General features: G+C 41.3%; 1 protein-coding gene and 1 long non-coding RNA gene across 2 annotated transcripts in view; one reads left to right on the top strand and one right to left on the bottom strand.

The window, feature by feature from the left end:
* Positions 1–1158: 1158 nt before the first annotated feature.
* LOC117402165 (transitional endoplasmic reticulum ATPase-like) lies at positions 1159–27946 on the bottom strand. The gene is made up of 18 exons (XM_059008036.1): positions 27517–27946; positions 22556–22667; positions 21891–22063; positions 21288–21430; positions 20741–20871; positions 20259–20390; positions 20044–20146; positions 19663–19796; positions 18644–18779; positions 17820–17932; positions 15204–15368; positions 14178–14300; positions 12630–12842; positions 7352–7530; positions 6114–6243; positions 5515–5673; positions 4287–4438; positions 1159–3999 (listed from the first exon to the last, which is right to left on the bottom strand). The coding sequence occupies exons 1-18, from the start codon at positions 27534–27536 to the stop codon at positions 3894–3896; spliced, it is 2424 nt and encodes an 807-aa protein (XP_058864019.1). The 5' UTR covers positions 27537–27946; the 3' UTR covers positions 1159–3893.
* Positions 25829–27956, top strand: part of LOC117965629 (uncharacterized) — a 37482-nt gene continuing 35354 nt past the window's right edge. Inside the window, exon 1 of the long non-coding RNA XR_009310679.1 lies at positions 25829–26058. This is a non-coding gene — a long non-coding RNA (uncharacterized LOC117965629). The remainder of the gene's footprint in view (positions 26059–27956) is intronic.

Here is a 27956-nt window from a genome sequence, read left to right as displayed (position 1 = left end):
TACGATATTCAACACTAAAGGTACACTTATATCCCCTTCAGACACCTAATTGTTCCATGTTACGTTTTCTATTTATGCAGTTACAGCGCACAGTCAGTGGGTTCAGGTTGAATGCCTGCTATGTTGGGCTCTTGAAGGCAATATCTGGAATGATCTCGATTTTCAAAACCCACATGAAGTCTCTGAAAAGTCTCTCTCTATATAGTGCATGACAGGCATATTCAATCACATTTTTCCTCGTTTCCATTTGTGTTGGGTTCCCTGAACTCAAACAGAGCTTCTACGGCATTCATACTGCTGGAGGGTGGCTGTTTAATTCAGAGCTGTGGTGAAGCTTCAAGGAAGGAGGAAGCTTGTGTGCCTGCAGCTCAAACTGCCTTTGATAATGTAAACAAACTGGTGAGCCAACAATGTATGGTTTCTAATAAGTCAAAGTGCACAGGATGCTACTCTATAGAATAATGTAGCAAACACGGTAATTTAGCAGTTTGGCCCCCATGTGTTTTCCGTGATTAAGCTATGGATTTACCATAGCTTACCATTGTTTGCCATGTCGTTAAATGTTCTTAATTCAATGACAGTCTGTGACAATGTCTTCAATTGAAGTCACTGAATTGTTTCTTTCAGTATTTCTAAATTCAGTGCTTAATATATTAGATGATTTGTAATATGCTTTACTGTGCCTCTGTGCTTTACAGCTGTTTGCTGTACCTATGCTTTCGCTGTGCTTTTACTACAAGAACATTTTATTAGAGTAGCACACAAAAGAAATTGATTATGCACAGCGCCATAACTAGAGCTGACATTCTACCGAGGTCAAACTTAGGCTTCAAGCTCTAGCTGGCAGTATTTGTATGACTGCTTGGTATTTACTGTTCCACCTCCAAATCTATGTTACATGGCAAACCAACAGCGAAAATGAAGGAGTCTTTTGTACTTTACCAGAATTTTTACATCAGCATTTATGATGCAAAACAAACAACCAAGGACAAAACCTGGTGTCCTCATAGCTAGTTACAGCCAGGGTTATGCAGGACTGCATACTTGATAATAAGAAACATATGGCAATGTTGTGTGTAGTGAACCAAGCCAATAGGTTTGGTGGTTAATTTAGGAAAACTGTAGAGGCCCTTGAAAAGAAAGAAACAGCCAATGAGGGTAAGTAACCAAGGACTCTGATTTATTCTGTAAACGCACATCAAACACACTCACATTAATACACACACACAGACACTCCACGTGTAAAATATCTTGTCTGTCCAGAGTGAGGGGCAGAGACACAATGGGGACTGGGTTGCCACCAGTACTAAAGTAAAGCAAGACACCGTTAGGTTTATAGATGACACGAGGGGTAAGAAATCCAGGGAGGCAAACTTGTAGCAACTTGTAGACTCCCTCAGCTCAGTCTACCGAGGGAAGCTGTAGAGGCAACTCAAACCACGGGCAACTGGCTTCAAATGTTTCTTTATACAGTAATCCATCGTGTATCCGCCCATCGCATATCCGCCACGATCAAGCTGTTATTATAGAACAGAGAAGATTAGTTCAGAGATTGTAGATCCCACCAAAGTTTCCGTACATTGTGCTGTATGTGTTCCGTGTGCTGCCTTTGCTGGTAGTGTCATGTGAGCTGTTCAGTGTTGATTTGTAAATAAATCCTGTTCTCCTGCAGGGGGCGTATCAACTTCAACCTCCGTCTCGTTCTCCTGCCTGTCACTCAACAGCGAACGCACGCACCCACACGGCAGATGGATATTCTGTCACAAGCATTAATACCCTGTATCTTTCTAAACAAGGGATATAGGGGAGCTGCCTAATAAAAGCTGAATCTTAAAACAAAAATTGTGTGAATATAATAATTGTTACAGCTGTGTATAATGGTATTTAAAACAGGATTCATTCATCTGACTTTTTACATATCCGCCCCTTACTCTGCTCCCACTGCAGTCGTATAAGCGACGGATTACTGTATATTCCACCTTACCCTTGTCTTTGCACTACTAGAGGATATTGCTGCTCTAGGAAAAGTGCAAAGAAGAGCAACCAGAATTATCCCGGGTTTAAAAGGCATGTCGTATGCAGACAGGCTAAAAGAATTGAACAAAGAAGACTACGTGGTGATCTGATTCAAACATTCAAAATCCTAAAAGGTATTGACAATGTCGACCCAGGGGACTTTTTCGACCTGATAAAAGAAACAAGGACCAGGGGTCACAAATGGAGATTAGATAAAGAGGCATTCAGAACAGAAAATAGAAGGCACTTTTTTTACACAGAATTGTGAGGGTCTGGAACCAACTCCCCAGTAATGTTGTTGAAGCAGATACCTTGGGATCCTTCAAGAAGCTGCTTGATGAGATTCTGGGATCAATAAGCTACTAACAACCAAGAGAGCAAGATGGGCCGAATGGCCTCCTCTCGTCTGTAAACGTTCTTATTTTTCTTATGTTACTTGCTCTTTAACCCAAAAGAAATACAACTAAATGACAATCTTAATGAAATCAACCCTAGTATTTGTCAAGTTAATTATACTAAAAAAACGTATGTGTCTCTGTAACGAGAAAAAAGCGTCGTTACTTTGAAGGTGTTCAGTTCCAGTTGCCTTTGACAGGCAAGAAGTCAGAGCCAGCAGCATCTGGGCACAGCTTTGCTATTGTTGTTGTTTGCTTTGCCAGTAATAACTTCTAGCTAGATGGCGCTGGCTCTTACTTTTTCATAAAGACACTCTGGCTGATCTTGCCCTGGTTATACGTCTATGGCAGGTAACTAGCAGAGAAGAGCAGCTCTTGAACTCAGTGAAATCATCACAGAAATAATACAAAATAAAAATAAACAAGTGTGTTCCTGTTCTGATCTTGTTGGAAAGTCATAGCAAATCAAGTTCAATATTGATGAGGGCAAATATAAACTGACTGAGTAATTGTAGCTAGCAAATTCATTCAATTGATCTTACCTGTGTTGCACTTCCATTAACTACATACATCTCAGATGAGCAGTTTTAAAACAAACACGTTACAGCCCATGTGTATTTTAATATAAAATCACGATATCTGGTAATATTTTAGATTAAAGGAAGCTTTCGTTTTCTATGCCTTATTCTCATCTGTTTGCACTGAGTCAAAGCTTGTTATTGGCTGAAAGTATGTCAGTCAATAGGGGAAGGGGCTGATTGGTTGTTGACAGAAAAGAAGCCAGTGAAGGGGTGGGGATAATTTTACCTTCTAGTTGAAATGACTCAGGAAAGACAAGACAGTCTAAAAGCATGGCTTGTAAACAGTTTTCTTTAACCTAGTGTAGTACCAGCTATTAAAATACATGTTAAACATAAATAATGAATGGATGTGCATGGCAAACACATTTTCTGGAACTGTTTTATTAGCTACAATTACTTAAAAAAATTAATAAATAAAATCAGATTTGACAACATGGTTTCTGAAACTGAAGCTAACAATGCAGAAAAAGGTTCAAAACTGAGCTACTGTTTCAGAAATCTCATGCCTTACTTTGGGGTAGTCAGTCAGTGTCGTCAGTGTCTTCTGAGGCCACATCACTGGCTGCAAAGCAAAGCAAGTCACTCACCAGGAGAAGCACTCACCAGGTGAACTGACCTAGGAAGTGCAGGACTAGATGAAAGCATGGCTCGCAAACACATTTCTTTAACCTAATACTGTACCAGAGATCATTTTTTAAAGTCTTTCAGGCGAGACTTACAAAGCCAAGTGCATGACACAGGTGATTTATATTTATTTCCTAAACCCGGTTCAATATACTGGTGGCAAAGCGCCATGGGGACACTTTGTTGAGGGCCCAGGCTGTGTATCCAGTCATGCTACCAGGCAGTGTGCAGGCGAGCCCCAGGCTGTGTGCTGTCTTGGGCCCTCGTCTTTACTGTTTCACTGGTACAGGTCCTCATCTCCCTCGTCTCTGTAGAGGTTTCCCCGGTCACTGTCTCCCTGTCCTGAACTCTCTCCACTGCCAGACTGGGTCCCAGAGGGGAATCTGGAACAAAACAGCACAGAAACACAGGCTGTAACAGCTGGGCATGTCAGCCTTTTCAATTGAATGTGAAGGCAAGGGCTCATCACAAACCGCTAACCTCGCAGTTCAAGACAAAAGCTCTCTGTATTCTAGAGGTAAGTACATGTCTGATGTTGATGTCAGTATTATTAACTCATCAGCCGCTAGACACCTTAGAAAGCAAGATTTACAGGCTAGGTGCTAATGGGGATAAATAACGAATAACCTTAGTATGAGTGGATTGCAGATCCTGGCTCTTCTGCTCTCACCTGAAGGTCCCGAAGCCCCTGCTCTGCTGCAGGGTCTGAGAGAACATCTCGTACTTGCGTATGTCATTGTCGCTGACGGAGCGGCGTGCGAATCTCATGGCCTCCTCAAAGTGATCCTTCCTGATCTCAGGGACTGGGTCTGAGTCCTCTTCCTGCAGAGAGACACACACAGTCACCAGGGCCCCACATCATCCTGCCTGCCCAATACAACTGCTCATGTATCAAACCCTCCATAAACTACATGTAAGAATACCATGTTTAAAACTCTTTTCAGATGCTGCCTCTCTTCCCAGTAGCTAGCTTTCGCTTTTTATTTACTGTACGAAATAATAGTTTTCGGTTACTTTCCAAAATTTTTGTCAGTTTTTGCACAGTACTTGCACGTTTGTACCTTCTTTCCTTTGCTGTCTTCCACAACAAAATCCTTATGGTCACAGGCACATTCTTCTGGGGTTTTTTGTGTGTTTAAGCATTTTTTTTACATTTCGCCACAATTTGCAATTCTGTTTTAAATTCCACGTGAGTGTAAATCAACCCTATTGAACTGTAATATAGCTTTAAGTCTCGTGAGCAAGAACAATGCTCCGTAATAAATTGTAATCTCTTTTTAAATCTCGGGAAGCGTGTACAATCCTATAGAAATGTAGTTATTTGCTACCACTCAGTAGTTGGGGTGGGGTTAAAGTATTCAGAACAAATCAATGCGAATTATAAGTCAGGAAGGAGGGACATTGCCCAACTACATTGGGAAAGTATTTTTGATTATTTTCATACGCAATTTTCTATTTATTTTTACGGGGAAAGGGGTCGAGTCAATGTGAATTGAGTAACCATTTCCAGTGTTTTTTCGGTGTTTATTGTATATGTTTTTGCATCAGGGGTGTTGTATGGGTTTTTTTTTTTTTATCAGTTAAAACCAACAGTTAGAAGCCCTAATTATAAGTTTAAAAGTACAGCCTTGCAATCTATACTACAGTATTGTGTGACTTCTTGAATGTATTGTGTTTGCATCGTTGAAGGCGTTACTATTGCTTGTTTAACTCAATGGCATGGATGACACATATTTTATGTGTCTTCTAAATAAGATCCCCTTAGTAGGTGGGGAGGGATGAGCCTTGATCCAAATGTTTATATGAGATGAGCGTGAGGTCCAAATCAGTCAGCCTCTCAATTCAGAAGGGTCTGAGGTGTCTGCTTCACCGTGGAGTGGGATTCTGTCTGCACTCACCATGGCTGTCTCTGGATGGCTCTGTCTCTCCCTCTCCATTCTGATCTCCACCTCGATAGCTTCTCGGATGGCCAGCTTGCAAGCTCGCTGACAAATCTCAGTGAGGTCCGCCCCGGAGAAGCCCTCTGTGATCTTAGCCAGGTAATTCTGATCAACGTCCTACAAACAAAAGCAATGCCCATCAATGTTTTGTAGTTCAAACTCACAGGGCATAAATTTAAACTGAATAAAAGTTTAGAACAGAAGGTAGGAAGCACTTTTTTTACAGTTGTAAATGTGTGGAATAGCCTATCAGATGATAGAGTAGGATCTAAAACACTGTAGAGTGTAAGAAATAGCTAGATCCTGTCCTTTTAAATCAGATCCTCCTATTCGAGGCCTTGATGCCTTTTCTCATCCCAAACTGTTCTTATGTTCTTCTAGGTTCTGGTTCTTTCTCAATCTCCAGTCCTATAAACAAAGCCTTTCTACAACAAGTGAAGAACCACTAGATTCTCAGCACAGCAGACGGGAGGTCAGTATTAATGTTAATAAAGCAATCCCAATGGTTATTGAAGCGCTGGGTGGCACTCGTTTAAGGCTCTGCATGGCATGGGTACCCGGGCGATGGGCGACTTGCGCAGGTTAGCTCTCAGGATGGCCACTCTCGAGCGCTCGTCCGGCAGGGGGATGTAGATGAGCTGGTCCAGTCTGCCAGGCCGCAGGATTGCAGGGTCAATGATATCTGGCCTGGGGACAGGCAGTAGTACAAACAGGGAGTCAGCAGGTTTCAGTTCAGACCCTATGGGCCATTGCACCAAATTCAGTGAAAGACATTTTCTTAAATACTAATAATTTGATGATGTTTATAATAATGGTGTTAAAATGGTATTGAGTTCAAAACTGCTCTTTTTAGTGCCTGCCATAGATATATGTAACATGGGCTGGATCAGCTATAGAGGTGAGAGCCGGCGCCATCTAGTGATCTGCCAAATTTCCTTTTGCTTTGCTGGCAGTGTTGTGTATTATTGTATTGGCACTTACTAATATGAAAACACTGACCTAGCATATGTTACAAACACTGCTTGGCCGGGCTACCATTTGCCCTGATCACAGCCTTGACACGATGTGACTCAACAAGGTGCTGGAAGGTGTGCTAGCATCGAGGGATGCTAGCACAGCACATTTAGTCATTAATATGATAGGCTTGACAAGCCATATTTTTTCTGTCCATCACTCTGCTGACTCCTGGAGCAGCCTAACCAGCTGGACTGTCCTCGCTACAGTGGCACCTGCTCTCACGCCTCTTTCCAATCCTGCTCGAGTGCACTCACTCACGCCTCTTTCCAATCCTGCTCGAGTGCACTCACTCACGCCTCTTTCCAATCCTGTAGAGTGCACTCACTCTCACGCCTTTTCCAATCCTGCTTGAGTGCACACTCTCACGCCTCTTTCCAATGCTGTTGGGTATATTTCTTCAGTATGTATCTATGCCAGGCAACTAGAACAAGAGCTGTTTCAGAACTCTGGTAAAAGCCCCATTACACAGACCATCTCTGAACCTTTTAATGATGTTTTTCCTTTTAACCTCTGTTTGATTTAAATAGTTGTCCCCACCCCTTCACTGGCTTCTTTCCTGTCAATAACCAATCAGCTGCTTCACCTGTTGACTGACATGCTTTCAGCCAGTAACAGACCCAGAAACCACTGCTCATGTGAAATAACCCAGGGAGATAACATATTTCCTTTAGTTAGACTGTGAAACCGCTTGCTCTTGTGAGGTATTTAAAGAATGTTTTGATTTCTGTTTTGCTTATTAAAATACAGTTTGCTACATTCTTGATGAATGCGTCAGGACCTGTTTGTGGCTCCGATGATGAAGACGTTCTTCTTGTTGGTCATGCCGTCCATCTCCGTGAGGATCTGGTTGATGACACGGTCCGCAGCCCCTCCCCCGTCCCCCGCACTGCCCCCCCTTGACTTGGCAATAGAGTCCAACTCATCAAAGAATAGGATGCACGGGGCTGCCTGCCTGGCCTGCAGAGAGAGAGAGAGAGAGAGAGAGAGAGAGAGAGAGAGACAAGCAACCAGAAATCAACAGCTGCACACACCTACTTCTATCATTGTCAAAGCTGTATTGTTTTAAAGCCTTTATTTACTGTTACCACAGTTTTGTAATAACATGTTAACAATGTATTTCATTTTTAAAGACAACAGTATTTTAAAATAGGTTACTATTATAATAACAAGAAAACCTTTAAAGTAGCTGCAATGATAACAGACTGCCATATGATGCTACAAAAAGGAAAGGTTGAAGGAACCGCTTTTGCCTAGATTACAAAGTACACAGCAATGTACTAGTATGAGGAATTTAAAAAGGGAAAAGGCATTATTGCTGTCTCTGCTTATTGTCAACAATCTCTTTGAAGTCAGATTAAATGGCAATTTAGTATGGGTAGAAAATATTAGTTATCTTAACTAACTTATTTTTGTTTAGATTCATTTTGTATCATTTTTCTGTACCAGTTAAGGCATCCACTGAGCTCTCAGAATCATGTCTAACCTCCAAGCACATCTGGTACATCAGAGTGTAGCTAATAACCTGTCCCCCTGCAACACCATTGTGGATGTAAGATGTCACAGACGGTTATGGCACGTCCCTTTTGTGCTGTAAGTCATTAGATCCTTTTGCATAGAAGGCCTCAGTTGCAAGGGTGTGTGGTTCTTTGATGGACCCAGATTCAGTTAAAATGTGTTTGCCCACTGATGATGGGAATGAGAATATAGAGCTAGGAGCCCAGCTAAAAAGATTTCAGTTTTTGCAGGTATCAAGTAAAGACCCTTGTCGCCTACACCTGTGATGTAAAACGCTGGATGCACAGGCCTGTTGTGGTGTTGGCAGAACCACTTCGAGCTGAGCCAGGAGGAAAATTCGAATCTTGCTGTGAACAAGCTGACTTATTAGATATGGATTGGATACTATAGAATGAAATACACTGCTAATAGTAATGTTGTATGATCCTGTATTTTGTATCCTTTTGAATAAGTCTGTGTAAGGTCTGAAAAAGAGAGCTCCTGGTATCAAAAGGTCAGGCTGACCTGATGAATGTTCCAAGCCTCCCTTATCAGGCAAAAGCATCTTTTTTATAGACTCAGAGCCTCAAAACATTCTGATCCCGCAAGAGCAGAATGGCAAACTCTATGGAACAGAGTTAATATGCCAGAAGCAATCGAACTAAGTTCAATTTATAGTAAGAAAAAACAAAAGTATTTAAATAAATAAGAAACCTAATATAATAACATTAAGTAAATGTATGAGCAGTTTTAAGTTTTAATATTCAAGGTTTCATTTGCTGCCAAGCAGGCGCCTAATTAAAAAATTAACCTCTTGCCTTCTGTGTATATCAATGGAGTAAAATAGAATTGCAGTTTATAAGAGATTGCTATATGGAAGTATCTGAATTAGAACTACATGTTATAAAATCACTTAAAGTATAAACTGTATCTTTACATATACAGTGAACCGATTTGTAACCTCGTCCTTACCAGCTGGTAGTAAAAAGCAGTGTTGAAGATGACTCATTGGTTTTGGCCAATGTAGCTGGGATTTTTTGATGGTCAGCGATTTAACCCTTTGTGGTCTTATGTCGGACCAGGTCTAACATTACAATTTTTCCTTTCCGGTCCAATGTCGGACCCTGTCCGACATCATCAAAAAGACGTCAAGCACAGGTCTCTAGTCGTTTTTTCTCCGGAAAAAACAGAGAAAAGCTTTCAATGGCCGAGTGAGACTAATAGAAGCCGAAAAAAAGGAGGCAGATCTGTATAAGATTTTAGTAATAAAATAATGACTTGGATCGCATTATTGAGGAGTTTGGTGATAAAACGAGTGATCAGGAGATGATTTATCAGTATGCATAACTATGAAGAGATATGTGATAAATACAGTGAACAAGGGGTGGGGTGGGGCTGGAGATGCAGTACTGAGTGTCCTGTTGATATGCAGTGCCTTTTAAACCTGTTTTACTATGAATAAAATTACTTTTAAACAGCGCATGTGAAAATAAACTGGACCTGATGCGCCTAACAGACGCTGAATAAATGGACCGCAAAGGGTTAAAAGCCAAGATCCTCTCTATAATGAGCAATCTCGTTAATGTTAATGAACAAAATACCTTTAGGATAACAGAAGATAGGAGTTTATATTAAAATAAACATTTTCTATATATCACAGAAATGAATTAGAACCTGGCAGGAAGAAATGGAAACAAAAAGCATAGGACTGGTTTACTAAGTAAAATTTGGTCTAAAATAATGAGTATTAGAAAATGCTAACAGTAGTGTTTCATATTAATCAACACCAAAAATGGCAAAAGTCTAGGATGTCTCAGATTTAGTTCAGTCACTATAAAACTATTAAAATCTAACATGTTAACAATAGATATAAATAACTGGACCTTCCATTGAAAGCTTAAATGACTTCATAACAGATCAATGGAGTAAAATAAAATTACTGAAGTATCTGAATTGGGAATATATGTTATAGAGTCATTTAAAGTTAAACTATTGAAAGAACATATTAAAAGTTTATTATAACAGACGCCTGACATTGACAATGCGGTAAACAAATTGTTAAGACACATTTGAGATGGTGTTAATTTAATTTGATCAATTTAAGAATTAGTTCAGTTTCTGTCTCCAACTAAACAAAAAGTCTTTTAATTATTAAAATATCAATTAAACTAACGAATATACATGTTTAGTTTATATAAAGGTTTTACTGCAACAAAAAACAGAGGAACTGTTCAGTTTGAATATAAGACAATACAGCGTAAACTGGAAGGGAAGCATATATTATAATTTATATCTTTATATATCTTATATTGGATGCATTGCTATAAGGTATAGAAATGATGTGTTAGTTTGAAGAGAGTGATCTATTGAATGTTATAGGACGTAGTTGTGGGTGCTTTAGCTTTTTGCATTTTATAGCTTGAAGGCTAAGCATATGATAACCATATCATATGCTGTTAAACCTGTAAAAGCACTGGATCGCCCAGATTGCTTATTACTTGGGATTTACGGTGGTCTGCGCAACCAACCAATCCAATTTTTAAAGCATTTAATGAACCGAAAGAGCACTACTACTGCTCTGATTCTTTATATATATATATATATATATATATATATATATATATATATATATATATATATATATAGTACTGTGCAAAAGTTTTAGGCAGGTGTGAAAAAATGCTGTAAAGTAAGAATGCTTTCAACAATAGACATGTTAATAGTTTATATTTATCAATTAACAAAATGCAAAGTAAGTGAACAGAAGAAAAATCTACATCAAATCAATATTTGGTGTGACCACCCTTTGCCTTCAAAACAGCATCAATTCTTCTAGGTACACTTGCACACAGTTTTTGAAGGAACTCCGCAGGAAGGTTGGCCCAAACATCTTGGAGAACTAACTACAGTTCTTCTGTGGATTTAGGCAGCCTCAGTTGCTTCTCTCTCTTCATGTAATCCCAGACAGACTCGATGATGTTGAGATCAGGGCTCTGTGGGGGCCATACCATCACTTCCAGGACTCCTTGTTCTTCTTTACGCTGAAGATAGTTCTTAATGACTTTCGCTGTATGTTTGCGGTCATTGTCATGCTGCAGAATAAATTCGGGGCCAATCAGATGCCTCCCTGATGGTATTGCATGATGGATAAGTATCTGCCTGTACTTCTCAGCATTGAGGAGACCATTAATTCTGACCAAATCCCCAATTCCATTTGCAGAAATGCAGCCCCAAACTTGCAAGGAACCTCCACCATGCTTCACTGTTGCCTGCAGACACTCATTCATGTACCGCTCTCCAGCCCTTCGGCGAACAAACTGCCTTCTGCTACAGCCAAATATTTCAAATTTTGACTCATCAGTCCAGAGCACCTGCTGCCATTTTTCTGCACCCCAGTTCCTGTGTTTTCGTGCATAGTTGAGTCACTTGGCCTTGTTTCCACGTCGGAGGTATGGCTTTTTGGCCGCAAGTCTTCCATGAAGGCCACTTCTGACTTCTCCGGACAGTAGATGGGTGTACCAGGGTCCCACTGTTTTCTGCCAATTCTGAGCTGATGGCACTGCTGGACATCTTCCGATTGCGAAGGGAAGTAAGCATGCTGTGTCTTTCATCTGCTGCAGTAAGTTTCCTTGGCCGACCACTGCGTCTACGGTCCTCAACGTTGCCCGTTTCTTTGTGCTTCTTCAAAAGAGCTTGGACAGCACATCTGGAAACCCGTCTGCCTTGAAATTTCTGCCTGGGAGAGACCTTGCTGATGCAGTATAACTACCTTGTGTCTTGTTGCTGTGCTCAGTCTTGCCATGGTGTATGACTTTTGACAGTAAACTGTCTTCAGCAACCTCACCTTGTTAGCTGAGTTTGGCTGTTCCTCACCCAGTTTTATTCCTCCTACACAGCTGTTTCTGTTTCAGTTAATGATTGTGTTTCAACCTACATATTGAATTGATGATCATTAGCACCTGTTTGGTATAATTGTTTAATCATACACCTGACTATATGCCTACAAAATCCCTGACTTTGTGCAAGTGTACCTAGAAGAATTGATGCTGTTTTGAAGGCAAAGGGTGGTCACACCAAATATGGATTTGATTTAGATTTTTCTTCTGTTCACTCACTTAGTTAATTGATAAATATAATCTATTAACATGTCTATTTTTGAAAGCATTCTTACTTTACAGCATTTTTTCACACCTGCCTAAAATGTTTGCACAGTACTGTATATTATATATATATATATATAAATTAAAAGAGTATGTACAATTCTGACAAAGAAATGCCACATTTGTTATTTGTAGTATCCGTTAATGAGGTATTTTAGAGCCACTAAAGACAGTGTTGCAGGGGGGACAGGTTAGTGGTTACACTCCTGTTTAGTTTAAATACGACTGAGACAGCAAGATTAGGCCACAGGGGTGCTTCAAACATTTTAAAAGTCACTAGGACACGACGAGTAAAACAGAAAATGATATGACATGAATCTGAACAGGTGGAATGCATTAGTTAACTCTGATCTTTGTTTCTCACACCAGCACTGGTCTTCATTACCTGTCCTAGGTCCTCACCTTGTCGAAGACGTCACGCACGTTGGCCTCAGACTCCCCGAACCACATGGTTAGCAGCTCCGGCCCTTTGATGGACACGAAGTTGGCCTGGCACTCGTGGGCGATGGCTTTGGCCAGGAGGGTCTTCCCACAGCCTGGGGGTCCGTAGAATAACACCCCACGAGAGGGGGTCATCCCGAACTTCAGAAACTTGTCAGGGTACTCCACAGGGTACTGCAGGACAGGTTTAACACACAGGTTTAACACAAGCAGGAGCTGGCTGGTCGTGCTTATTAAAGTGACATGTACCTTTAAGAAGGGAGGGGAGCTGCTGATCCTGGTTACTGCAGTTTCCAGTGCAGTCTGTACCTCGTGTTGGTGGTATGTGTGCCTAACCAAGTTGGTGGAATTAGGGAAGATATGCAGTATCGCAGTAGCCCTGAGAGCTGTAACCTGCTCATAATCTGTCTATCCAGGAAGTGCTTAAGTTCTTAATACATGTTGCTTACATAATAAAAAAAAAACAGGACATTCTTCCTTTTGAAATGGAAAGCAGTTCATGAGCAGCATGTATTGATATAGCGCTCAATTTTTTTTTTGCATTAAAAATAAGAACGATTATCAGTAGTCGTTTTGTATGGTACGATTACAGATTTTGCTTTCATCCAGTGAATAGCAGCAGGACTTGCTGGTATGTATTGTGCTTGTGCTGATCTTGATCCATAAGGAGCACTGCATTGACCTTCGAACTGTGAAGTTGGGGGAGAAAAAAAGCCCTAGTAGCGAACCTTACTGGTTTAAGCATCCCATAATAAAATACCAACAATGAACTAGCAGTGAGGTAACTTACAAAAAAGAAACATAACCTCGGCATGTCTCATTTCTTAACTTAGGATAGGGGAGGGAAACTTAGGACACACACTGATAATACTATTAGCAGAAATATTTGTCAAGTTCTTACAAGTTAGAAATACTACAATAAACTTAAATTCAATGACAAATGTTTAGACTAGAAGCCTTTTTCTGTGTCTTCAAATGATGCAGTGGTTTGAGATGAATTTTGGAGTGTGGACTCCTAATTGATACAGTGTGAATGGTCTCTTAATGGTCACATGGAGAGGAGTGGGTGTGTGCTGATTATCCACGAGTAGGAGCTTCTCAGAGGTGACAGGGGCTAGTTAGTCATGTAGGCAAGAATAGAAGAGAGGAAAAGAAACTAAATAAATTACAAATAAACAGTAAATAAATATGTAAAAACTTTGTACAAGCGGGAAATCAAATTTAAATAAATAAATGAGGGGGAGGATCGAGGAACGTAGATAATATTTTCTGGCATACTGTAGTGGTGTGATTTTGTTAATATCTGTTAATAGTTGTGCTGTTGCTTTAATGGAGTGTTTTAGTTTTATATCAAACTGATCTGCATGCGTTTGAAATCGGGGTTGTGTTGATTGAGACTGGAGTGGGATCTTATTTATAATGTGTAAATGTGACGGCTACATACTTGTCTGAAGTGTAAGCTCATAGTTTAGGAGTGAGTGCATGGTGTTACTGACAAGAACGAGTTACCTGCACCAGTTCCTGTAGCTCTCTCTTCACCTCATCCAGACCCCCGATATCCTCCCAGTTAACCTGCGGTACCTCCACCATCGTCTCCCGCAGAGCTGAAGGATTGCTCTGCCCTAGCGCCCACTAACAGACACACACACACACACACACAGACAATGAAACTTCAGTTGTACCAGCAGAGTTCAAAGGTCAATGCATCACGCAATTTCATTGGAAGATTCTTACTCAAGTTATTAAAACATTCAGGAAAGCTTATAAATAAAAGGTGTTCAAATTACATTTTTATCATTTATTCTTACTGTTCTGTTATCTTTTAATGATGCTAATGTAATAAGTGAAACACTGTTTTTTGTATTTTTATTTTGATAAGTCTGTGTTGCTTTGACCTCAGTTCAAAAGCTGTACTTCAGTTCCAGTTGCCACCCCATAGAGGTGTTCTAGCTTCCCTGAGTAAATGCGTCACCTGGCTTCGGCTGCAGTCTGCCTGACGTCACCTGCAGCAGGGAGCAGAACGACTAGCTTGCTGCACCCCCTGTACTGGTCACATGTGTGCTACTGAAATCTCAACGAGTTGCTTTTGCACTCTCAGAAAATGCCTTTTATACCCCTTTTAGACATGCTGTTTTATGTTATATACTTTTTATCAGTAGATACTCTTAAGCAATATTTATTTTAGTGTGAGCACTCGTTGGAGTGAGTGGATTGAACCTGTATGTCTTATTTCAGTGCTACTCCTTGTCTGGGATTTGACCTTATCCTACATTGTTTCTAGGAAATGTTTCAGTACTTCGGTGTCTCTACTCTATTGACTGGCTGTCTGGTAACTGTAAGGAAACAGTGATTCTCTACATGAGGTGTGAAGATGAACCGCAAGCTGGCAGCCACTTTAATGAATTGGCATCAAAGATGAACGTCTTGCCATTCAACTAGCAGTGGAGAGGTCAGTATGTGTCTTCTGCTGCTGTCAATGTTATTAGTTCATCAGCTGCTCGGAGCAGATTCCTTACCCCCCCAGTCACAGTGTACCTGGAAGTCGTCCATGGTGACGGCCAGCGAGTTGAGCACGTCTGCGTCGATGGTCTCGTCCTCCAGGTCAATGACAATCAGCTTCTTCCGGATGGCCTGGAGAGCAGCCTCCGAGCACAGGGCAGCCAGGTCAGCTCCTACATGACCATGGGTCTCCATGGCAGCCTGCAGGGAGATGCAAATAAACCCACTTCATATCATCCATAGCAATTACTTAGAGAGTGCTAACTGCTCATTCAAACTCCGTTCCTTGCCTTCTTTATGATTGCTAGTCCGCTTTTATTGTGCAGGTTTATCAACTGTTTAAGCAGATATTGCAAGTACAGCACTGTGAATAAAGTGCTTCATTCAGGAGCCTTTGCTGTAGGTCACGACTGTAGTCCTAGTCCATTGGAGTGAGTTCACAGTGCTACAGTATTACTAATTACATGACTGCAGTCCTAGTCCATTGGAGTGAGCTCACAGTGCTACAGTATTACTAATTACATGACTGCAGTCCTAGTCCATTGGGTGAGTTCACAGTGCTATAGTATAACTAATTACATGACCGCAGTCCTAGTCCATTGGGTGAGTTCACAGTGCTACAGTATAACTAATTACATGACCGCAGTCCTAGTCCATTGGAGTGAGTTCACAGTGCTACAGTATTACTAATTACATGACTGCAGTCCTAGTCCATTGGAGTGAGCTCACAGTGCTACAGTATAACTAATTACATGACTGCAGTCCTAGTCCATTGGGTGAGTTCACAGTGCTACAGTATAACTAATTACATGACTGCAGTCCTAGTCCATTGGAGTGAGTTCACAGTGCTACAGTATAACTAATTACATGACTGCAGTCCTAGTCCATTGGGTGAGTTCACAGTGCTACAGTATAACTAATTACATGACTGCAGTCCTAGTCCATTGGGTGAGTTCACAGTGCTACAGTATTACTAATTACATGACTGCAGTCCTAGTCCATTGGAGTGAGCTCACAGTGCTACAGTATTACTAATTACATGACTGCAGTCCTAGTCCATTGGAGTGAGCTCACAGTGCTACAGTATTACTAATTACATGACTGCAGTCCTAGTCCATTGGGTGAGTTCACAGTGCTATAGTATAACTAATTACATGACCGCAGTCCTAGTCCATTGGGTGAGTTCACAGTGCTACAGTATAACTAATTACATGACCGCAGTCCTAGTCCATTGGAGTGAGTTCACAGTGCTACAGTATTACTAATTACATGACTGCAGTCCTAGTCCATTGGAGTGAGCTCACAGTGCTACAGTATAACTAATTACATGACTGCAGTCCTAGTCCATTGGGTGAGTTCACAGTGCTACAGTATAACTAATTACATGACTGCAGTCCTAGTCCATTGGAGTGAGTTCACAGTGCTACAGTATAACTAATTACATGACTGCAGTCCTAGTCCATTGGGTGAGTTCACAGTGCTACAGTATAACTAATTACATGACTGCAGTCCTAGTCCATTGGGTGAGTTCACAGTGCTACAATAATAATTACATGATTGAGTAGCAGGAAGCAGCAGCATACTATAACTGTATTGTTATACAATATTAGTCAAGAACCAAGACCTTAACATGAGAAACCAATCACCATAGTGCTAGTGCTAATAAGAGCAAAGGGATGCAGAATGAGAGACGCGTTGGCTGATCTAGCCTGGTGCACACACGTTATGGCAGGGATCTAGATCTGCCAATTGTTTTTTTTACCCCATTTTCTCCCAAATTTGAAATGCCCAAATTTTTAAGCCTGGCTCACCGCTGCAACCCCCGCACTGACTCGGGAGTGTGTGTGTCGTCAGCCATCTGCTTCTTTTCACTCTGCAGGCCCGCCATGCAGCTACCTCAGAGCTACAGGAGGACCACGCAGCTCTGGGCTGCTTGCAGGCAGGCCCAGAGGCACCCAGCCAGTCTACAGGGGTTGCTGGTGCGCGGTGAGCCGAGGATACCCTGGCTGACCTAAGCCCTCCCCACCCCTGGCAGCACTCAGCCAATTGTGCACCACCCCCTGGGAACTCCCATTCACGGACGGCAGTGGAATAGCCTGGACCCGAACCAGCAACCTCCAGGCTATAGGGCGCATCCTGCACTCCACGCGGAGTGCCTTTACTGGATGCACCACTCGGGAGCCTGCCTGCTTCCCCTACTGACTAACAGCTTTGAGCCAGTAACATGCTTCCACCCTGATGACACTGCTGGGGTGAAATAACCAAGGAAGTGAAGAAGTAACACACTTCCTGGAAGGCAAAGCAAGAAAAACTGTGACCTTTCTTTAATCTGGTGCAGTACCAGATGTCTGTTTGAAAATGAAAATACATGTCTGCTAGTACGAATTTCTTTATAAACTGCACAGTTGGGAACAATGGAGCGAACAGAAGTGCAAAATGGGCAAGATTGATGCAATTATTTTGTCAGCTACAATTACTTAGGGGAATATCAAAAAGTAAGAAAACTAATTCTGAGTAATTGCTGTGTAAGTTGCACTCAAGAAGACAGCATTAAATTTGGCGCTGCACACTCGATAAGGAAGTTCAGTGTAGTGAATACACTCCAGTCTCTTTGAGAACCAATGCAGTGGGTATTCACTCCCCTGAGCTCACCCTCTCCAGGTCCACATCGTCGGACAGCTTCATGTTCTTGGTGTGTATCTGCAGGATCTCCAGCCTGCCAGTGGAATCTGGGATCCCAATGTCGATCTCCCGGTCAAACCGGCCTGCCAGGACACAAGGAATCATTTAGAGGGTACACACATCTCCACCAGGTTTCAAAGAAGTCACCAGAATTGTCTTTGAGCAAGCCCAAAAAAATCATTCTAAAATGTGCCCATTGTAAAAATTAGGTTATTGATTATTTCTTCCCCAAATAATGAGATTTCATGAATATCTAACATGTTCACAGTTTCAGGGGGGGGGACTTATTGGAGCACATTGCTAGTGGTTATTTTTATCATGGCCTCGTTACAGAAATTCCACCTAGCTCAAGCTTGTTCAATGGTAAAATATGCTGGTGACTATTAATGTCAAATACACATAAATGATAGTTAAGACAATACTGTGGGATAACAAAAATAGTATTTATCTAATAAACGTTCAATGAGTATATGTAAATACACAATGTAGAAAACCAAGCCAATGATACACACAGCATCTCAGATACAATATTCTCAGCTGGTAATCGTGTTTTCGCCTCCCTATACTCTACGTTTTGGCTTTGTTTTAGTTATTTCTTCATACTTGCAGTTTACATTGAGTTTTACTCTACATAACTCTACCTTGTTACTACTGTCAACTTCCATTTCCTGATAAACCAAACTCCTATCAATTATTCTACAGGCTCTTTTTCTGCACTTTGATTCCGAATGTTTGCTCTTTCATTCTGCCGGCCCAGAATGCCACACTGGGCTCCAGTATTCCTGTTGACCTACCGAACCTGCGCAGGGCTGGGTCCACACTGTTAGGCCTGTTGGTCGCTGCCATGACAACAACGTGAGTGCGCTGCTTGAGTCCGTCCATCAGCGTGAGCAGCTGGGACACGATTCTGCGTTCCACCTCTCCGTGAGTCTGCGGGGAACACAACAGGGTTTCCCTCACTCCCACAGTATGAGGAGAAAGTGTCTGACTGTGTGTGCTACAGCTTCCATGTTTACAAATATCTGTAAACATGTACACTGGCTGAAGTAAACTGTACTCAACTATTTGCATTTAGAAACTTAATGATGATGGAAAAAGATAAGACAATTAAAGAGCACAGTCTAGAGTTAACTAACGCAACGTAACATGTAAACTACAGTAACATTCAGCAATTTGTTTGAGCAGCCTGTATGTGTACAGGCACCAGTCTGTATAATGTGTGCAAACCCTAAACTTTGGCTTAAAAGCCAAATTTTTAATGCACAGGTATTTGCTTTATCCCAAATGCTGACGATTTTGCTGATCCATGCCCTTCTGGAGTTTAAAATCATATCAATACAGCCACGCTGTACATGTCTGTGTGAGTACCAACTTTTGTATGACAGGAGGACAATTTTTGTACAACATTGTGCCAACAGAATGAAGCCAAAATTATAGTCCTCACTTAGATTTCATTTTTCTTTACCCCTCAGAAAAAAAAAACTAAAAGTTTAAAAGTGTTTTGTTTACCACCCTTTGTGGAGTATGTGTACTGGAGTTAAAAATCATAAGTTATAAAATAATATAAGTCAATGCAATGTCCTTATTAATATGCATGTGTGTATGTATGTGTCTACCTGTCTCTGTGTGTCTGCCTGTGTGTGTGTGTGTGTGGTTGTGTATCTGCCTGGCTCTGTGTGTGTGTGTCTTCCTGGCTCTGTGTCTGTCTGTATTTGTGTGTGTCTGCCTGTCTGTGTGTGTGTTTGTTTTCCTGTCTCTGTGTATGTGAGTGTGTGTGTCTGCATGTGGGTGTAGTGGCGGTGTGTGCGTATACCTTCTCCCTCTTCGGAGCGATGGCGTCTAACTCGTCGATGAAGATAATGGCCGGTGCGTTTTTCTCTGCTTCCTCAAATGCCTTTCTTAGATTGCTCTCCGACTCCCCTGCAAGTTTGCTCATGATTTCCGGCCCTGGAAAAAACATGCTAATGAATAAAGAAACAAACAAACAAACAAACAAACAAACTCACAGCTTTTCCAATGGTTGTATTCAATTGCACACTTTGTTTCCTCTATATCGCATGATTTAAAAGTGTAGGTATGTGTTTTAGAGCAAGTACGGAATAAACAAGTAGAAGAATTAGGATAACTCAAACCAAGTTGCTCTTAAAACAGGTTTGACTTTTTTAATCACAAGAAAAATGGTCAGACTTCTTACCGTTTATAAGGAAGAAGAATGCTCCCGTCTCATTGGCTACAGCTCGAGCCACAAGGGTTTTACCTGTCCCAGGTGGGCCGTACAGCAAGAGCCCTCGAGGGGGCTGAAGAAATCAAAAAAAGAAAGGATCCCATTTGTATCAGATGTTTTGGAGTCCCATTTTTAAAAAAAACAGGAGATGACTGAGACACAAAGTGCTGAAGACTTTAGCGCACCTTGACTCCAATGGCTTTGAAGAGCGCTGGGTGGCGGAGAGGAAGCTCCACCATCTCTTTAATCTGAGCCAGCTGCTTCCTGCAGCCCCCGATGTCATCGTAACCGATATCATTCAGGCTCTCCTCTTCATCCTTACAGAGACAGGGCAGCGTTAGGGCATGAGGAATGGAGAACAGGAGCAGCTTAGTATTTGATAGTGGCATGCAGGGAGAGTCATGTGGGCTGGAATGTGCTGGTTTGAATCCTGGCTGTGTAGAGTTGATGATCTTTGCTAGAGGCACTCCTATGGGTTAGGGAGGAAATAGTTTGTCCGTGGATAGTTCACCTTGTCGCTCATTAGAGACCCCTACTGGTCAGGTGGATATCGAGGATGGGCCCTCACCTCCACTGCTCAGTAGTTTGTCATGAAAGGCAGGAACTGAACATTTCAGTGTGGGTAGAAAAACAGGGATATTGACAAATAAATAAATAAATGGCCTACCTCTCGCTTGATTGGCTGTCCCTCGCAGTGGATGATGGTATCCGGGGCGACGATACAGTAAGGGGTGGGGTCAGTCTCTACCACTTTGAACTCCACCGCCCTCAGCCCCCCACGAATCAGGCAAATATCACCTTAGAGTGGCGGAGAATGGGAGACGAGAGACCTGGTAAAATTACACTTACCCATGCTTTTTGCCTCATTTGTTAATATATAGGGTTGCATTTTAATTTAAACAGTAGAAGACCTTAATAGGACCTCCTGAACATTTACAAAATATAGACATTTCAGACTGTAAATAGGTGTAATTTACCAGGTTTACATGTAGTTTGCTACAAAGCTACATAGTATGAAGGAAATAAATAAAAAATATTAAAAAAAATATATTTTTGTGTTAGTTTCATTTCCTTACCAAAGACATCTTGTACTTGTACTTACAATCCAATTAACAGCCTCGAATGGCTCACTTCTCTTTTATACATCCCAAGAGTCGTACACAGAATGTTATTACCAGAGATTCCCTCCCCGCTCTGAGTGTGGAGGATCCTACCTTTGTGTACGGGACGGTATGCCTCCAGGAAGTAGGGCTTCAGGAATGCTTCAAAAAGATTCCCAGACAGTCCCTCTATGGTATCGTCGATGGGCAACACGTGAATCCGCTTCCCATACTTCACATCAGGACAGGCCTGGACACTGGAGACACACACGCGTAATGTATGTTTATGAGAGTTCACTGGCTGCCTCCAATCAAGTTGATTGTATTTTTTGTAATGTATGTTTGAGTGTTCGGTGGCTGTCTCTACAAGTTGAGCGTGTATTTCTTCTGTACTCTTTGCTTTGTCAGGCCCGCTAGGTTGTAGATTGTAAGTTGTCTTAAGCACTCTCATTCTGTAACATTAACATGTGTTTCTCCTGTCAAAAAATAAGGCCAAATATCACTGGTCCCTTTTTAAAGGAGTGCTAACAGAATTAAAATGGTATTTCATACCTCTTGTTAGCACTAGCAACATTACCCCTGCCCCACCCCCTTAAAGGAGTGCTAACCAAGCCTTTAAAAACTATTTTCATTCCTCTTATTAACACTAGCAGCATTACCACCATCCCCTTACTAGGCTTTCTAATCCTACTAGCATCATGAGCTCCGCCCCCATACCTGATAATATCGCCAAGCCGCACACGCAGGTTGCTGCGGGTGACGCGGTTCATTCGCACCCTCTCGTCTGCGCAGGTCTCGTCGGTGAGGACGATACAAACAGTTTGGCGCCGCTTCTTTCCTTTCAGGAGCACCGTGTCCCCGCGGAACAGCTGCAAATCATCCATCTTATTCTGCAGGGGGAAACTCGGAGTTAAAGACAGGTAAGAAGTATTTAAGTGGGTCCCCAAGTCACTCACCTGGTAAAGACACGGCCGTTTGATGTGCAGGGATACAGTCAGGGCGGCGCAGGTTTGCTTTAGTGTTTTCATTGGCTGTGGTGCTCCCGTGGGTTAGGGAGGCACAATTTGGCAGTGACTGTTTATCCTCACCGTGCAACAGTGACCCCTACTGGCCAAACGCTCAGTTAGCTCAGGGAGGACACCTGCAGGGGTCCAGTAGCTCGCTGACATCCACTGTGTGGCTCATGGATGTAAAGAGGCTACTGACTTGGTCGTGGGATTGGTGGACACATACTGTACTGACTCAGTTTTCTTCAGCTGGATTGCTGTAGTGAGGAACTGTGGGGATTGCTGTAGTGAGGAACATTTAAAATTGCGATTAAAATAATATGGGAATTGAAGTTTCTTAAGACGTGAATGACGATCTCTCTTCAACAGACTGACCTGGGACAGGCAGATGATGCTGTTGTCTTCATTCAGAGCCTCATCCACAACAAGACGGTTCGGGCGCTTCGTCTGTTTCAGGATGGCGGTGGAGTAATCCTCCCCCTTCGAGCTGGGAAAGCACAGAGCACAACATCCAGGGCATTAATAGAGGACAGGCGCAGACCTTAAAGAGTGAGTAGTGGTGTTCCAAAAAAAATAGCGTTACACATCCCCACATGTTGCTACAACTGTTTAAATAACGTACTAGTCATTTTTCTTTTTGTTGTTAACATCCTGACAACTTTTTACACTTATAACTTTAAAGTCTGTTTCAAAGCTCTTTTCAAAATGTCCGCTGTAAAGCACTGATAGTGTGAGGATTATTGCCCACATTATCAAACACGTAACACAGCAATAACAATCCACGATATGGTACAGAACAGAAAAGCCAGAGCACTTGTATTTATGTTTTGTTTTGTTTTTTAATCGCTCTTCCTGCAGTGATTTAGAGGGCAGATCTCAAACCCCAGTGTACTAGAGCGGATATTTTGAAAAGAGCTTTGAAACAGACTTTAAAGTTTAAGTGTAAAAAGTTGAGAGGATGTTAACAATGAAAAGAAAATTTACAGGTACCTTATTTAAACAGTTGGAGCAACACATTGGGATGTATAATGCTATATTTTCCGGAACCCCGCTACTTAATCAAACAGCACTTCATTCAATTAACGAGTGAGAGAAATAAACACAGCCCTCCATGTACGTTACTGGAGTATATAACAAGAACAATGTTATGGCAAAGACAGCATGTTTAAACCTAAATCAAACAACTGAATTTACAGCAAGCTGTTTGTCTGCTTAACAACACTGCTAATTTGGAACAATGCTATTCACCCAGTTGGAGTTGTGCGATTGCCAGCCGGTAAATAAAGTGATTCACTCTATATAGCACTGACTATGAACAAAGGTGGTCAATGCTAGATCTACCAACACTTGTTGCTGATTCATCTAAGAGGCATATTGTAAAGGACTAGCAACAACGGGATAATCCATTACAAATTGAAATAAATGCACCACACAGACCCCTAGATTGGAACACATGTCTCCAGAAAAAAGTGAAAGGCAAGAAGGAGATGCTAGTGAATTAGCTCACTGTGTGTCTAGCCACCTAGCACCCCAGAACCCAGGCCTCTAGAAATGAAAGGCAGGATTGAGGCTAGTAACTCGGCCTGCTGTTTGTCTGTGCGACATATCCCCCAGATTAGAAGCCAGCCCTCCAGAGATGAAAGGCAGGAGAGTACAGCGATTCTGCTATTTGTCTACACTACCCAGCCCTCCAGCAGCCCTTTCTTGTTAGCAAACTTGTTGTTTTCCAGTGGTGAGTCATTAATGAAACAGAAACTGACCTGGCGCGTTTAAGATCTTGCAAATAAAATTAACAGCAGCTGCAAAGTAACATACTCAACAAACCTTGCTTTAAAGAGTGTCAGCCAAGGTCTGAAACTCCAGTTTCATACCTGTTATTACCACTGGCAATATTCTCTCTGCTTGTCTTGTGTATTTAATCATTCAATTTGGAATATGCAGAGATTTTAATAGACTGCTACATGAGACAAGTTCTGATAAGAACCTCTGAGAGGTAAGCAAATAGACTGAAGCAACTCACAATAAAGGCTGCCTTATTACAGGCCCAATTTGGTCCAATATTGACAGGAATATAAAGCCACCTTCAACATTAAGGACCACCCCTGTATTCAGTATTAAGGCCACCATCGTTAGTCCCAAATACATCAAGCAAGTTTGATGTGAAATTGGATATAAAACAATTTATTCAATACATTAAAAAAAAACATTATTTGCCCCATTAAAACACTATAGAAGCACGATTGCGTGGTGTGCAGGGTGAGTCAGGTTCTCATTTCTGATCATCGCTAAGGATTGCACAGCAGGTGTTAAGGATACAGTAAGTCCTGTGAAGGTTCTACCGCATTACGATATATATCTAAGCTCACCCGGTCCTAGTAGCTGATTGATCTCACAACTTCCCTCAGTTTATTTTAATTTCCAAGTTAATTTCCAATTGGGTCCTCTAGTACCGGTTTATGCAGTGCTTAAAGTATTAGTAAAGGTTAACTGTCAACTACTTTAAAAATGTTAAAGACTTTAACCAAGTCTCTCTAATTCTTCTTTGTTCTAGGCCAGGGGTGTCCAATCGCGGTCCTGGAGGGCCATTCCACTCCAGGTTTAACAGGTGAGATCATGAACTACTTCAGGTCTGGATGGAGGTGTAATTGGTTCAATTAAACAATTTAGAACAGGGTTGGAACAAACACCAGAAATGGAAAGGAAAACTTTCGCCTCCCCTGTTCTAGGCTAAATACATTCAGTTCTTTCAACATATCTTCTTTCCTTTAAGCCCTGGGATTAGTCTGGTTGCTCTTTGGACTCTCTCCAGGGCCACAATGTCCTTTCGATGCTGTAGTGACCCGAATTTTACACAGTCCTCCAAGTGTGGTCTCACTAGTGCATTATACAACCTCATCTCTAATGCAATAAGAGAGACCCTACACACCACATATTAACTTATAGTATGACCCCACAGTGGCCTGGCATCATTAGCATGAAGAAGCCCATGCCAGTTAAATAACAGTTTCCCACTGAACAGCTGTCTGTCTGTGTGCTGTCTGTCTGTGTGAGAAGCCAGTACTCTTTGCTCCCAGTAAACAGAGCCCTTGTGTCAGCTATATTCAGCTGCACACATCACATGGAGTAACAGGAGCTGACAGGCATGTATGTGTGGGCGAGAGTCCTCAGCTCCAAGGTCTAAGTGCTGTAATGAACACAAGAATCCAACAGTCTTCACCATTACAGTGCAGGCTGCACCGTCTGTCAATTCAATACAGGATTTTCTGGTTTAAAGAGTCATACTGATGACTGGGAGCTGATAAAGAGCCATGCTATCCAACAGTATTCAGTCAGCTGTGCAGCTGTAGTAAACCGATACGATTTAAACTAGGTTTAGCTTACTAGACATAGCAGAAAATACTTTAAAAAAAGAGACGCTAGCCATATCCATTAAACACTCCATAGAAATACTAAAAGAAAATCAATGTATTATTTTAGTGTTTCTAAAAATAAAAATAAAGGTACTGAAGGGTTTAGCCAACCTGTACAAGGCAAAAGCCTCAGTATGTGTTTAAAACATTATCATTTGCATTTTGACTGGACCTGATTCAACCCAACACTGGCCCTTGTGGTCTTTTTAAAACCCATTGAGGGGCTCTTCTAAATGGGGAGCTCAGTGATCCATGCAGGGCTCAAAGGTCATCCGTGGGACAGCCCCGCGATACAACATGCAATGCAGATTTCTAGTCCCAGTGAAAGTTCATGTGACACAGTTAGCCTGAATCAATACTTTAGTGCAGCACAGAAACCAGGACCAGAGGACACACAGTCTGAAATGAAGTGGAGACAGAGTGAGGACAGAGGGAAGGAGACATTTCTTCACATAGAGAGTGATGAGGGTATGGAATGGGTTACCTAGCCATGTAGTTGAATCACTGGGGTCCTTTAAGACCCAACATGACAAAGTTCTGAGATGAATTATAGGAACCGGACATGTTCCGATGGGTCGAATGGCCTCCTCTTGTTCGTAAATGTTCTTTGAAATAATAAATGATGACTATCAATTGAAGCTGAGTAAAAGTAAGTTGAGAACAGAAAGTAGGAAGCATTTCTTTACAGAGAGAGTTGGAATAGCCTAGCAACTGAAGAGTTACATCTAAAACACCAGGAACAGATTTCTGTCCTATTACACTGCAACACCTTAGTATGAGACCATACAGCCCTGAATGAAAATTAAACAACAACAAAAAAAAAAGACCGGTTCCTAAAAACAAAAAACAAATACACATAGAGTTATTAAACTGAAGTGTTAACCAGTTAAAAGAACTGGCTAAATGAATGACTTATATATAAATTATATTGCATTAACCTGTTACAAGCACCTTCAGTATTAATGCCACATTGTGTTGGTACAGACAGGACTTAATACTGAGTTTTCAATGTACTTTTAATATATCAAACCTAAAGCATGACCTTCATCGTAATATTTGGGCCATATTCACTCAACTTTAATATTTTAAGGAATGTTTTGTTAAGAAAGTTCATTTTGATTTATCAAATCAAGTTTGCAGTGTATGAAAGCTGTTTAGAAGGGAGTTTCTTTTTTTAAAGCACTGTAACTTGAGAGAATGTTTATAACACTAAATAAAAATACAGTCCTTAAAATAAAACTGACCTTTAGATAGACCAGATTGTCTGAAGTAATACCCATCATACCTGGATTCTAGCTTGCTTGTTTTTTAATGCTTATTTTGACAGCAAGAGAAAATAAATTAATTACAATTACACATTGTCTTTGTATTAATTTGTTACCCAACTTTTTTGTAATATATAAAAGCTGATCATATCTGACAGGACGGACGGTTGGTTGGCAGGTGCTTCCATCCTATACTAATAGCTGATGTTTCTCAGAAAACGGGTTCAAAACCGAAAGTTACAATTTAACAATGAAAATTATATTAGAATGTTAGTACAAAATAACATCTATGGGAGCTAACATAGACATACATTCGAATGGATAGCTGTTAATTGTTCAAAATATATTTAATTGCCATAGCTATGTAGAATAAACCAGCTAGAATACAGGTAAAAATACGTATTTACATGCAGTACAGTGTTATGTTAAATAAATATGAATATATTTCAGTATACAGTAGATAACTACAGGTTATCTAATTATATACATGTTTAAAATATATAGCGCTATTGTGAAAAAAAGAGACAGTCAGTTGTCATCAATAGCATATATAACATTCTAATAATATTTAACATATAATTAAAATATTTCAGTTTTTATAGTTAATGTTTTGTCGGGGTACAAACGGAAACATAACGTTGAGTACGGAGTTGGTACTTACTCTCCCCCTGTAGCTGGCATGTCGGTCCGGTTAGTCTTGTTTAATGTTTAAAATCCGATTCTGAACAGCACAGTTTATGTGTCGCAGCTGGTTTGTTTTGCCCATCTGTTTGTGTGTCGCAGCTGGTTTGTTTCGCCCGTGTGTTTGTGTGTCGCAGCTGGTTTGTTTAGCCGTGTGTTTGTGTGTCGCAGATGGTTTGTTTCGCCCGTGTGTTTGTGTGTCGCAGCTCGTTTGTTTTGCCCATCTGTTTGTGTGTTGCAGCTGGTTTGTTGCGGCCGTGTATTTGTCTTGCGTTGGCGCTGGCACCTAGCCCTGTGCCGAGCCTATATTTTCCCCACATCAGCACTGAAATGCTGGACTTGGTCCCAGCACAGGGAATTTGTCTGACTGCGGAGAACCTTCCAGCTCTGATCGTAGTACTGTACCAGTAACATTACTTA

The sequence above is a fragment of the Acipenser ruthenus genome, chromosome 36 (genome assembly GCF_902713425.1).
Source record: "Acipenser ruthenus chromosome 36, fAciRut3.2 maternal haplotype, whole genome shotgun sequence".
NCBI classification, from domain to species: Eukaryota; Metazoa; Chordata; class Actinopteri; order Acipenseriformes; family Acipenseridae; genus Acipenser; species Acipenser ruthenus.
Note: the sequence above shows the minus strand (reverse complement) of the source record. Positions and strands in the feature narration are given on the sequence as shown.